Raw genomic sequence first — 13,167 nt, forward strand, 5'->3', positions numbered from 1 at the left:
GGAAAGGTCACAGCGAGACTGTGGAGGGGGGTGACGCTGCTCTTTCCTGGTGTCCTCGGCCAGGGGCAGCGTGGGACGCCACAGTCCTCACTGCTGGGCTTGGAGAGCTCCCACTGGCTGGGGTCACTTCCTGTGGCTCTGACCCCAGCCCCCCGCCCCACTGACACTTCCAGGGTGGAGGTCAGGACAAGGTGAAAGTAAGCACTCACAGTGAGCTCCAGACATAGGACTTGGCATTTCCTGTCCCAATGTGGGGGGGCGGTGCTAATGTAACCCCCATTTGGCAGACAGGGAAACTGAGCCTCAGGAGATGAAACAAGCCACCTACCAGTGTAGGGCAGTGGCTCTGCTGAGGGCTTGGAGCCAGCCTGCCTGGGTTTGAATCCGGTTCTCCCCTTGCTAGGCCTGGGCCCTTGGGCACATTTGTTAGGCTCTCTGCTTTCACGCTTGGACAGTGGGGAAAGGAATCATGGGCCCTCCTTAGAGGGCTGTTAGGACAATGAGTGAGCAGGTGCGGAGCAGAACTGTGCCTGGCGTGTAGTAAATGCTCAATAAACATTTGCTGCTTTTATTATCGGGAGTTCCAGAACTGGGCTTAAAATCTATGGCTGAATCCAAGGCCCATCCCCTTAACTATTCCCCAGCTCTCTAAGGAAGTAAATGCTGTTTCTAGTCAACCTACTTGAATAGAGGAATAATTCTTCACTGGGGGCCACCCGGCCCTCTCCTGGCTCTGATTTGGAGGATCCTGCGTACTCGCTGTCACTCATCCAGAGCCGGTGGGATGGGGGATGGGGAAGGGAGGGGGCTTGGAGGTGGGCCTGCCGGACATTTGCCTGGGAGACAAGAGTGCCCAGGCCTAGTCCTCAGGACCCTGGGGGCGTCTGGGGTTGGAGGTGGAGGTTTGGGTTTGCACCCTCTCCCTCTCAGCACCCCAAACTCCTCTGCAGCTTTGGCTTGGATCCCAACCTGCCCCCGGTCTCCTCCCCCTCCTCCTCTTTCTGATAACGGCCTCGCTACCCCCCCCCGCCCCCCCGGGGCCTGTGGCCGCTGCAGTCGCCTGGGGCCAGTTCGTGTAATTAGTGTAAGCCCAGCGGGTGGCTCCTCCACTCAGGCTCTGAGACAAGGAATGAGCCGATCATTTCCCACCCAGCAGGCATCAGGGCTTCGTGGCAGCTCTGAGTCTCGCCTCCCAGCTACCCTGCTTGGGGTGCCCCAGGGACTCTGAGACCAGCGGCTCCCTCTACGAACCTAAGCTGTCCCCTGGACTGCCACATACCTGGGGCATGTGCTGGATCTGCCTGTGAGGTGCACATCTCCCCACGGCTGTCCTGCGCTCAGGCAGGCTTCTCGAAAGAGGTTCTGCAAATTGCCACCTGCTTTCTTGCCAGGGTCCTTTAGAGGCAAAACTGTGTTTTCTTCTTGTTGCTCAGGCCTATGGCAGCAACTCCAGGTCTTGGAGGAGTGCAGGCTCTGCCCTCAGGCCTCGCATCCCCTATCCCCCTTGGAGCCATAGACATTTCTCCTTCCCAGGTCACGAGAGGTCCTTGACACTCCAATTATTCGTCCTGGGAACGTGCCCCTTTTTCTAGAGAGGAGCACCAGGCTGGGTGTCCAGAGGATAAGGTTCAGAAATCTGGTCTTAGAAAGCAGAGCTCCAGATCTCTAGAGATCTTAGGTTCTGGCCTGGCCTCATGGAAGTGAGCTCAGCTCTGTCACACGCTATAGTCTCCTTTTCCCTGGGAGCACTGACCAGCCCGGGGTGAGCTTCTCTTCATGGGAATCAAGAAATGGGCCCCAGGAGGACTTCCTGGGGACTCGCTGCCCCGTCACATGGCAGGGGAGTGACAGAGCCAGGCTGGAGATGGCCAGATGGCTTTAAAAAGCATCTGGAATACATACATGAGGAGAGATGTATAGGTCAATGGAACAGAATAGAGTCCAGAAATAAACCCTCACACTTACAGTCAATTGATTCTCGGCAAGGATGCCAACCCAATTCAGTGAGGGAAAGAAGAGTCTGTTCAAAAATGGCACAGAGATAACTGGATATCCACCTGTAATTGATGGAGGCAGAGGCCTCCTCCACAGCACGTACAAAAATTAACCTGAAGTGGATCATAGTTTTCTGTCTCCTCCAGCCATCCAAGATGCTGAAAGAAGGCGAGGGGGAAGAAGGTAGCTCCGGCCCCTGCCGTTGTGAAGAAGCAGGAGGCCAAGAAGGTGGTCCATCCCCTGCTTGAGAAAATGCCCAAGAATTCAGGCATCAGACAGGACATCCAACCCCCAAGGGACCTCACCCACCTCGTCAAATGACCACACTACATCTGGCTGCAGCGGTAAAGGGCTACTCTCTATGAATGTCTCAAAGTGCCTCCTACGATTAACCAGTTCCCCCAGGCCTTGGACTGCCGAATAGCTACTCAGCTGCTGGCCCACAAATACAAACCAGAGACAAAGCCAGACAAGAAGCAGAGATCGTCGGCTCCAGGCTGAGGAGAAAGCTGCCGGCAAAGGGGAGGTCCCCACTAAGAGGCCACCTGTCCTTCGAGCTGGGGTTAACACTGTCACCGCCTTGGTGGAAAACAGGAAGGTTCAGCTGATAGTGATTGTACATGCTGTGATCCCACCGAGCTGGTTGTCTTCCTGCCCGGCCGGTGTCATAAGATGGGGGTTCCCTACGGCATCATCAAGGGGAAGGCCAGGCTGGGGGTTCTGGTCCACAGGAAGACCTGCACCACTGTCGCCTTCACATAGGTTAACTGAAAAGGCAAAGGAGCACTGACTAAGCTGGTGGAAGCCATCAGGACTGATTACAATGGCAGATAATGATGAGATCCACCGTCCCTGGGGAGGCAATGCCCTGGGTCCAAAGTCGGTGGCTCTCATTGCCAAGTTGGAAAACGCAGAGGCTAAAGAAATGGCCACCAAACTGGGCTGAGTGGACGCTGTTGAATTTTCTATACATAAAAGTAATAAAAAGTTCTCTTTTGGCCAGTGTCAGAAAGAAAGAAAGAGTTTTGCGTGGAGCACTGGGTGTTATGCACAAACAATGAATCATGGAACACTACATCAAAAACTAATGATGTAATGTATGGTGATTAACATAACAATAAAAATTTAAAAGAAAGAAAGAAAGAAATCATAAAGCTAAATGTAAGAGTTTTAAAGCATTAAAAGTCTTAGAAGAAAAACAGGAGTAAATTGTGACCTTGGGTTAGGCAAAGCCTCCTCAGCTCGGACACTAAAAGCACAAGCAACAGAAAATAAATAGATGGAGTGAACTTCGTCCAAAGGAAACCCTTTCATCCTTCAAAGGACACCAGTAAGAAAGGGAAAAGATAATTCACAAAAGGGGAAAGGATATGCAAATGTTACATCTGATAAGGTCCTTGTATCTGAAATAAAGAAAGTGCACAGCTTAATGATGAAAAGACAAATAACCTAGTTGAAATGCTCCCCCGATCTGAAGGTATTCTGCAGAGAAGGTATCCAAATGGCTACAAAGCACATGAAAAGATGATCAACATCATTAGCCATTAGAGAAACACAAATCAAAACTGCAGTGAGAACCCCTTCACGTCCGCCAGGACGGCTGTGATCAACAAGACAGGTAGTGGGAGCTGGTGAGGATCTGGAGCGATGGGGACCCCCATGGCGCTGGAGCAAAAGTAAAATGGCACAGCTGTGCCTGGAAGTCAAAAGATTAAACACAGAGTTACAATTTGGTCCAGCAATTCCACTCCTGGGTATACACCCAAGAGAACTGAAGCTATATGTTCACACAGAAACCTGTCTGTGAACACTCACAGGAGCATTAGTCATAACAGCTGAAAAGTGGCGATGTCTGTCAACTGGTGACTGTATAAAAGAAATGTCATGTGTCATACAGTGGAATATCATTCAGCCATAAAAAGCAATGAGGGACTGATGTGTGTGAGAGTGACAAAGACCACCTTTTGTATGATCCCATTTATATGAAATGTCCGGGCCAATCCACAGAGATAGAAAGTAGATTGGTAAGGGTTGCCTGGGCGTTCGACTCTTGATTTTGGCTCAGGTCATGATCTCAGGGTTGTGGGATGGAGCCCTGCATTGGGCTCTGCTGCACTCAGTGTGGAGCCTGCTTGGGATTCTCTCTCTCTCTCTCTCTCTCTCTCTTTCTCCCTCTGCCCCTCCCAACCACTCATGTGCCCTCTCTCTCTAATAAAAAAAAAAAAAGGAAATTATATTGGTGATTACCTTAGCCTGGGGCAAGGGGCATGGGATGGGGAGTCATTGTTAATGAGTATAGATCTAAAAAAATCTTCTAAAACTGGTTGCACAGCTCTGTGAGTATGCTAAAAACCATTAAATTATACACTTTAAATGAGTGAATTATACGTTATATGAATTATAGCTCAATAAAACAGTTTAAAAAAAAAGTGCACCAGATGCACTTAATAAAAATTCAGTAAAACATACTGAAAAAAAAAGCGTGCTATGCAAAGTTCATTAACAACTGTTCTCTACAGTGGGACCTGTGTCACCTGGCCCCAGGTTTTGAATGCATTTGGTGTGGTTTGGTGCCATTATGGCCTTGGGTTCCAAAATTCTACCTTTAATTGGCCACCCTCACTTGAAAGCCTTCAGAAGAGACATAGGGATCCCAAAATAGAATATTTTTAAGATTTATTTATTTATTTGAGAAAGCGAGAATGAGAGAGAGAGAGAGAGTACATGAGAGGGGGGAGGGTTAGAGGGAGAAGCAGGCTCCTCACTGAGCAGGGAGCCCGATGCGGGACTCGATCCCGGGACTCCAGGATCATGACCTGAGCCGAAGGCAGTTGCTTAACCAACTGAGCCACCCAGATGCCCCCCAAAATAGAACATTTTATTAGTGCTTATTAATATGTTATGACTTCTAGAAGAGCAGAATGGGTACATGGGTAGGAGATCTTTGCCCTTGCTCTATCACTAGCTGGCTGGGTGTCCTAGGCAAGAGACGTACCTATCAGTTTCCTCATCTGGCAAAGAAATGGCAGTACCCATCTCACAGAGCTTTTGAGATTATGGGATAAGTTAGTTTATGAAGACCTTAGCCCAGTGCATGGCATATTAGTAAATGCTCAGTGAAGGGTACCCCATGTGCTTGGGAGTCAGATGTCAAATCCTCCTCTGATGCTATCTCTTGGCTCAGTGACGGTTGTGGGTTCAAAGTGTGTCTCGGAGAAAGATGTGTTGAAGTCCTAACCGCCAGCACCTGTGAATGGGATCTTATTTGGAAAAAGGGTCTTCGTACATGTGACCAAGTTCAGATGAGGTCGTACTGGATGAGGGTGTGCCTTTGTCCAATGCCTGGTGTCCTTAGAAGAGGGAGATGTGGACACAGAGACCCAGACCCACAGAGGGAGGCTGCCCCGTGAGGATAGAGGCAGAGACTGGAGGGATGTATCTACAAGCCAAGGGAGGCCAAGGACCACTGGCCACCACCAGGAGCTGGAAGAGGCAAGGAAGGATCCTTTCCTAGAGCTTTCAGAGGGAGCGTGGCCCTGCTGACACCTTGATTTCAGACTTCTGGCCTCCAGAACTATGAGGGAATATATTTCTGTGACTTTCAGCCCCCCTAGAGTGATCCTTTGTTACTGGCATCCTGGAGACATCCAGCGTTGGGGTCAGCCTGGGCTTCTGCATCTGTACCGTGGGCTAGACAGCTCCCTTGATGGCACCTAAGCTCCACGAGGCAAAGACTTTCCTCGTTCTCCATTGCACCCTCAGCACCCAGAACTGTGCTTGGCCCCGGGTGGATGCTGAGTCAGGCAGTGTGGGATCAGGTGCATGAAGGCCTCAAGTCCACGCACTCAGGCCTCACCTTCTTGGAGGGGTCTTGCTGAGCACCCTGTTTAAAATACCCCCCTTGCCCCAGGCTGTGCTTGCTTCTGCTTCGCTCGACCACCCTCTGACACCCACGGGCACCAGCGGTCTCTTTGTTGAGGTCTGCCTCCCTTCCTGCATGGTCCGGTCCAGGAGGATGAGGAATTTTGTCTGGCTCATTACTGAAGCTGAATTCCAGTACCTACAACAGCGCCTGGAATGTACTAGATGCTCAATAAATGTCTGTTACATAAATGAACAAACGAAGGACGGGTGAATGAATGAAAGAGATTCAGAATGCCTGCATGTGGACATCCAAGTGACCTTCTAATCCATTTTAACAAAAAACCATTCTGATGTTGTTTTTACCAGAAAAAAAGTTCGGTACTGGACTGTCCATGTCACAAGCAGACACTGACCTGGATTTGGACTCAGGTCTGCTGGACCCCAAGGCAGGTGCTCCTTTCAGAGGGTTTGAATAGTGAGGGGCCCGAGGTCAAAGTGGATGAGCAGCCCCCATGGAGCCTGGGGCACAGGAACCGTCTGAATTTTTGAGTGCCAAGTGTTCCTGGCCCGGGGCTCGGTCTCACGGAGGCCCCTGCTGTCTCAGCTCTGCACAGCACCCCCCTTCACCCCCATGCTCGCTTGACCTTTGCAGTATTAATAGCCTTTGTGTTAAAGGTGGAGACGTGTCCCTTGGGAGCTCAGAGATTCTGTTAGGTGCACCAGCTCTGGGCTTGGGCAGACCTGGAGAGCCCCCCAGCTCTCACGTGGGGGAGCCCCTTAAACCTTTAGACCCCCTTCCCTCATCTGTGAAATAGGATGACAGTGCCTATATCTCAGGGGACATTCGTGAAGGTCATATGATCAACAGTGCGCTGGATGCTCAGCGCACAGGGCCGGCCACACAGCCTGTGCTCGATGGAAAGTGGCCTTGATTATTCGCTGTGGGTTGAAAGGGTCCCCTCGGTGGCAGGCCTGTACGGCAAGGGTGGCAGAGACACCTTGCCTCTTGGTCTTCTGGCAGAACCAGGAGAGCAGCGTCTTTTGGCATTGGCAGAGGTGCGGGTGTCTGGGCTCACATTTAATTGATTGTAACATCGCACCCTTAACATGCTCCCCCGCATAACCTGCGCCCCCAAGAAGAGCCTTCCTTCCGTGACTGTGTATAATGTGTTCCTGGGGCCCAGCACGCAACTTTCAAATTGGCTTACAATTTATCTGCAGCTTGGATAAAAACATTTTAATGACTGTGTGCGGCACAAACCCTCAGTGTCACCCACGGGGCTCCCAAATGTCTTTTCCCACCACATAGCGGGGATGTTATAGGCGTGAAATTAGAGCCGCTCTCACATTTTGATCTGCACCCCGAGGCCTGTGGAAACAGCACGGTAGAATGTGCTGGATGCAGATGCAGTGGCGGCAGATGGGAGGCCGGCCTCTCCCGCACAATCGCTCTGTGCTTGGGATGCGTGCGGGGCCATGGGATGGGCCCTGTTCCTCGTCTCTCTTCCCCCCCAACCGTCCTAGGAAGCTTCCCTTGATCCCCAGATCGAGGAGAGGGCTATCTTGCTCCACTGTTGATGGTCATGGTCCTTAGGGTCTGTTGTCGCTCAAAGGAGACCCCAGCTTTCAATGGCCTCCACTCACTTGGAGGGAGGGTGTTGGTGGGTGCACATGCATGTGTGAGTGTGTGTGTATGACGAGGGTCTATGCCATGTCACCGGCTAAGGCAAGGAGTCGACTGTAGTGCTCGACACCTGCCCTGAAATATACTTAAAGGGGTGGGTCAGGGAGGGGAAGGCAGAGTCACCCAATTTTCAAGTCTTTCTACTTGAGCCCGATGTGTAACCGACATGATCCCTATTTGTTGTGAGACATGCTATTTACTGAGCACTCGGAAGGTGCCGGGCGCTGGGCTCACGGCACTCTGTCCTGGGGATCATCTCATTGAATGGCCCCACCTTGCCCGAGCCACTTCCTTCTCCGAGCCTGGGTCTGGGTGACAGGTGCAGTGTGGTCTCAGCCTGTGGAACCTCTTGGCCACCTCATCTGGGCTAGGTGCTTTGCAAACATCATTCATTCATTCATTCATTCATTTAAAGATTTATTTATTTATTATTTTAGAGAGAGAGCGTGCAAGGGGGTGGGGTAGAGGGAGAGAATCTCCAGCAGACTCACTGCTGAGCACAGAGCCGGATTCGAGGCTCCCACAACCCTGAGATCATGACCTGAGCCAAAGCTCAGAGTTGGACACCTAACTGACTGAGCCACCCAGGAGCCCTGCAAACTTCTTTAAATCAAAAAAAAACAAACCCCAAAACCTTACAACTACTCTAGGGGGTAGCCACCCTTGTCCCTATTTTATAGATGGAAAACTGAGGGCCAGAGAGGCTAATGAACACAATAATGGATCTGGGATTCAGCCTAAAACCTGTGTATCCTAATGTTGTATAACAGGGATTATAACATCTCCAGGCTCACAGGGCTGTCGCCAGGATTCCGTAAGATAATGCACATGAAGCCAGAAGCTCATGCACTGTAGGCACAGGCTGGGGACGGACAGTGGCTGTGTTGTTGGCTCAGCTACAGCCTTAGCGAGCCTGGGGGGACCTGCCCCATCAGCAAACAGCTGGGCCAGGATCACCAAGAGCAAGCACAATGACCTCTATGCAGTGGGTCCGTCAGAGGATCGACCAAGGTAGGTGAGTGCTATTTCAGTAAGAATCCTACCCACGGATACCCTGAATTTCCAGAGGTCAGAGCCGTTCCCTGAGTCTGGGGCCACTGGGCGGTCCTGCCCCTCCCCGGTCTCCCCAACAGCCTCAGCCTCCTGCTCAGTAACTGGGATCTCATCGGCTGTCAGCTGTCTGCCCCATCCCACACGGCTGCCACCTTCTGTCGGCAGGAGCCCAGAGGTTCACAATTCCTTGCTGCCCAGAGAGCGAGACCGGAGGAGAAAAGTCTCCATCGGCCATGCCAGGGGCCTAGAGAGAAGCCACACCTGCCAGGAGCACCCTGCCTTGCTCAGCCAGGACCATCAGGCCAGCTGAGCAGTTCTGGTGTGTCCCAAAAGATCTCTCTGCACCTTAGGTTCCTTGCTTAGCAGGTGGGATGACGGACTTAACAGATGTCAGAGCTAGGAGGGGGCTTAGGAGCATCTGGTTACACATCCTCCTGATGTGTGGAGGAGAAGATAGGCCATGGAGGGAGAGCAACCTGCTCAGGGAGCTTTGGTGAATTAAGGAAAGTGCGGGCCTCCTGGAGGAGGGGGCTTTTGAGGACTCTGTCCTTGCTCACATAGAGAGAAGCCTCAGCTGGAGTGTCGCTATGGTTTCCAGGGGTGCAACAGCCAGTGTGAGAGGCAAGATGGCTGGCTTCCGGCCCCAAAACTGGACTGCCATCACAGGACGATTTCTTGATCCTGGCTGTGTGACCTTAGGTAGGCTGCTTGCTTTCTCTGTCCCTCCATATCTGTGTCTGCAGAAAGGGACCAATAATACTAGTGCCTACCCTCGGGTGGGTTGTGAGGACTGAATGACATAACATGGAAAGCACAGCCAGAAGCCTCCAAGGGACCCTCCTTGGGTCCTCCCCCTAAACTAGTTGCCACCCCACCTGCAGCCACTCTATCCTATTACTTGTCTGATTTTCTGCCCAAGGTTTGGCACCGTCCACAGTTCTCTCTTAGGCATCTACGCATGTTTTATGCTTGGCTCATGCACTGGATACAACTGCCCAAGAACCTTGTCCTATTGAAGGAGTGTGTCCATTACCTAGCGCATAGTAGGTGCTCAAGAAATATCTGACGGATGGATGATTATGTACATGCCCCTCATCAGACTCGGAGCCCCTCGATGGTGCACACTGAGTTTCGTTCTTCACCAGATTCCCTGGGCTGACCAGCCCAGGGCCCGGCACCAACAAGGCTCCTTCAGTGAGGGCAGGACTGCAAGAGAGGGGTTTTCCTGGCACAGCCACCTCCCCGCCGCGGCCCATCCCCCAGGAAGCCACGAAGCCAGAACACACCATGTGCTCCCACTGCGGGAATCAATGTCCCTCCGGAGGTCTGGCCTTTGGAGGTTTTCAATTTCCCTAGAAGCGGTGGCTTTCCATGGGGCCTTTATGCTTTCATTGATTGCCTGACTACGACAAGCTTTGTTTCCCTGGTAAATATCATTTGATAAGAAAATCAGAGAACGCTGGAGCCGGAGTCGGGGCCAAGTCCCTAGAATTCTGGCAGCAGAATTGGAGAATGTGCCTGAGGAGAACGTCAGCACCGACAGAGGCTGCTGAGACCGCTGGGGGCAAGGCCCTTGTTTGACAAATGGAGAAACCGAGGCTGGGGCGGGGACACACCCAGCCAGAGACAGGGACTAGCATTACTATCCCCACCTTGCAGATGGAGAAATGGAGGCACAGACACAGGGTCAGACCCCAGGACGCTCTGACACCGAGTCCAGTGCACGTTCTTACCGATCACTTGATGCTTCCACGTCCCAGGAAAGGCCGGGGGAGATTCAGGGTCAGAATCACTCTCTGCAGCCCATATGCATCACCTCCCCCAGGGAGGCTCCCAGATTGTCCTGCCCCCCCCGCCCCCCCCCCCCCCACTGCACTGTTCCCACCGGCACTTCTATGAACGTGCCTCTTGGCTTCAGCCTGGAAAGGTGCTCCCACAGCCGCCTCCGTACTGCCCAGCACCTCCCTCCCTGTGTCCTCACTGGGTCACAGGACCCAGAGCTGGGGGTCCTGCATCCCACCCCTGCCTTACAGAAGTGGACACTGAGGTCTGCTGCCCCCCTGGGAAGCCCTCATTCCTCTGTCAGCTCATTTGTCCCAGTCAAGGTGTCAGAGCCCCTCCAAAGTGCCCAGGCCATGAGGATCCAGAGGCAAGGCCCGGCCCTGCCTTCCCGAGGTTAGGTATCAGTGCTGGGAGGAGAAGGGCTTCCTGGGAGGAAATCCTTGAGTGGTAAGGCCACAACTGTCCTACCTCGGCAGGGCCAGTCTCCTCCCTCCTTGGAGGTAAGAGTGGGAAAGAAGAGGGTTCATGGCCTCCCAGCAGACATTTTGGCGGGTGGGTCCCAAGACAGCTCCTCTGTGCATGGCGCACCCACACGCACACAGCTCCACCCTGGGGCCCTGGGGTCAGGGGCCCTGCACTCACCCATGACATTGAGGAAGATGTTGCCCGATGCCAGGACCACCTTCTCTCTTGTGGCACGGTCGTAGATTCCCACGTGGCATTCGTAGGGACCATTGTCTGAGACGCGGACCTCGGGCAGCCTGGGGGGAAGCAGAGGGGCGGGATGAAAGCCCTTCATAGGGCCCTGGAAGGCACAGTCCCCCCATCACCCTGAAAACAACCTCCAAGCCCCACTGTTCAGCCTTTGTTCAACAGATGATTCTGGATCGACTACATGCTCCTGTGCTATGGGGGGGGGGGCAGCAACATTTATGGAGCGCTGACTGTATGCAAGGCCCTGTGTGCGATGCTTCAGGGGGTGAAGATGTGGGGGCTGTGAGTCCAACCGGAGTTATGTCTGCGCTCCTTTCAGTTCCCGTGAGCTGCAGATGGTAACGGTGCCCGCACCTAGAGGACCCCGGGTATGACCGGGGTAAGAGGCACCTGATGTGTGGCACAGGCTCAAAGCTGTGCCCTAGTGCGTCACCTCATTCTGCCCTACACATCGGATCACTATTCCCACCTCCTAAACATGGAAACTGAGGCTCTAGAGGGGGCACAGACGTCCCCCCACCCACCACCACCAATATGGCTAATAAGAGCCAGGATGGGAATTTAAATTCCCCTTGAGGCAACTGCCTTGCTGTCCCTTTGGGTCCAGCCTTGGGGGCTTGAGAAGAAACAGTAAACTTCTCATCTCCGAGGAGCCCCTGTCCCAGCAGATCAGCACTCCCGATCCTTCAAAGGGTGAGCCTTTCCGAGCACAAAGCAGGGAGCAGCTGGTTCTGCCTGGGGTCCTCAGGAAGGAGCTGTGGCCTGGAGGGATGGAGGCCAGGCCACTGCTGCATCAGGGAAATCTCTGGGTCCTCTGGCAAGTTCCAACCTTCTCTGGGCCTAATCACGTTGCCAAAGGGGAGCCTCTTCTGGCCACAACTTAGAGGCAGTGGGGTCTCTGTGTTTGGGTCTCCGGTTGTAACACTGCAGCACAAAACAGGAAGAAGCTCACAGTCACAGTTACGGTCATGAAGCCCTGTCCACCACACCGGCCCTTTATTCCGATCAGAGAGCTCAGTAGGGGAAGGAGAGGGAGGTGGTGAAGGGCACAGGCTCTGGGTGTGCGTCCCACCCTGCCACCCCGAGGAGGGAGTTTCCTTCGATCTAGCTCTCTGTTCCCACCTCCTCATGGATACGTTGGCTCTCTACTCAGCTAAGCCACTCCCTCCCATTAGCTTCTGCTGTGCTCTCCAACCTCAGATTCACTCTCTTTTCTCATGTCCACTGCCCCCATCTTTGTCTCCCAGCTCCGTTCCCTCCTGACTCGGTGCCCCCCACCTCCCTCCTGACTCAGTGCTCCCCACACCTGGGCTCTCAGCCTGGGTTCTACTGCTGCTGGCTCAGAGCAGAGCCAGCACACATTAGCATAAACAAACACCTTCATTTACATAGAATACGCAGAGGTTGACATCTGGTCTACCGACTGTCATAAAAGGACTGGGAGAACGGGAGATTTTCATCAGGGAAACTTTGTGGGGAAGAGGCTGCTTTCCTCCCTTCCCCACCCTCAGGGGAGCACCCTGTCAGTGGGAACAGCAGGGGACTGGCTCCCCTCAGGAGCTATTTTCTTTGCTTGTAACTCAGCTAGACTGGAAAAACAGCCCCTCTACCGGGCACTGTTGCTGAGTGACAGTCGCCTAGAGTGACATATTTAGGTGACAGTCGTAGGTATCAGTTATACGGTAAGTGACTTGTGCAGGTGACATGTGCGCAGGCGACATGCCCCCCTACAGAAACAGGCTCAGGAGACACGTGTAGCTGATAGCCACCCAGGTGATGTAATGAGGTAATGGTGACAGGGTTGGCACCCAGGTGGAAACGTGCAGGTAACTGCCATGTGGGTGATACACGCAGAGGTGTTTAGGTGACAGCAACACAGGTGACATGTTTAGGCCATTGCTACACTGATGACATGCTCAGGGGAGAGTAACATAAGCAGTATGTTTGGGTAACTCGTGTAGGTGACACAGTGCAGGTGATAGAAGGTGGCTCAGGGGACGCTTGGATTGGTGACTTGTGAAGAAGACAGCTTCCCCCCTTAGGACTCTGTACAGACCTAGGTGTTCCTTAACTGG

General features: G+C 53.0%; 1 protein-coding gene across 1 annotated transcript in view; it reads right to left on the bottom strand.

The window, feature by feature from the left end:
* Positions 1–13,167, bottom strand: part of IGSF21 (immunoglobin superfamily member 21) — a 234,813-nt gene that overhangs the window by 27,903 nt on the left and 193,743 nt on the right. Inside the window, exon 4 of the mRNA XM_028108599.2 lies at positions 11,021–11,139. Coding sequence (XP_027964400.2) covers positions 11,021–11,139 — 119 coding nt within the window. The remainder of the gene's footprint in view (positions 1–11,020; positions 11,140–13,167) is intronic.

This window comes from Eumetopias jubatus, unplaced genomic scaffold (genome assembly GCF_037043125.1).
Source record: "Eumetopias jubatus isolate StellerSeaLion01/CBP00866 unplaced genomic scaffold, mEumJub1_p1.0 scaffold_4, whole genome shotgun sequence".
NCBI classification, from domain to species: Eukaryota; Metazoa; Chordata; class Mammalia; order Carnivora; family Otariidae; genus Eumetopias; species Eumetopias jubatus.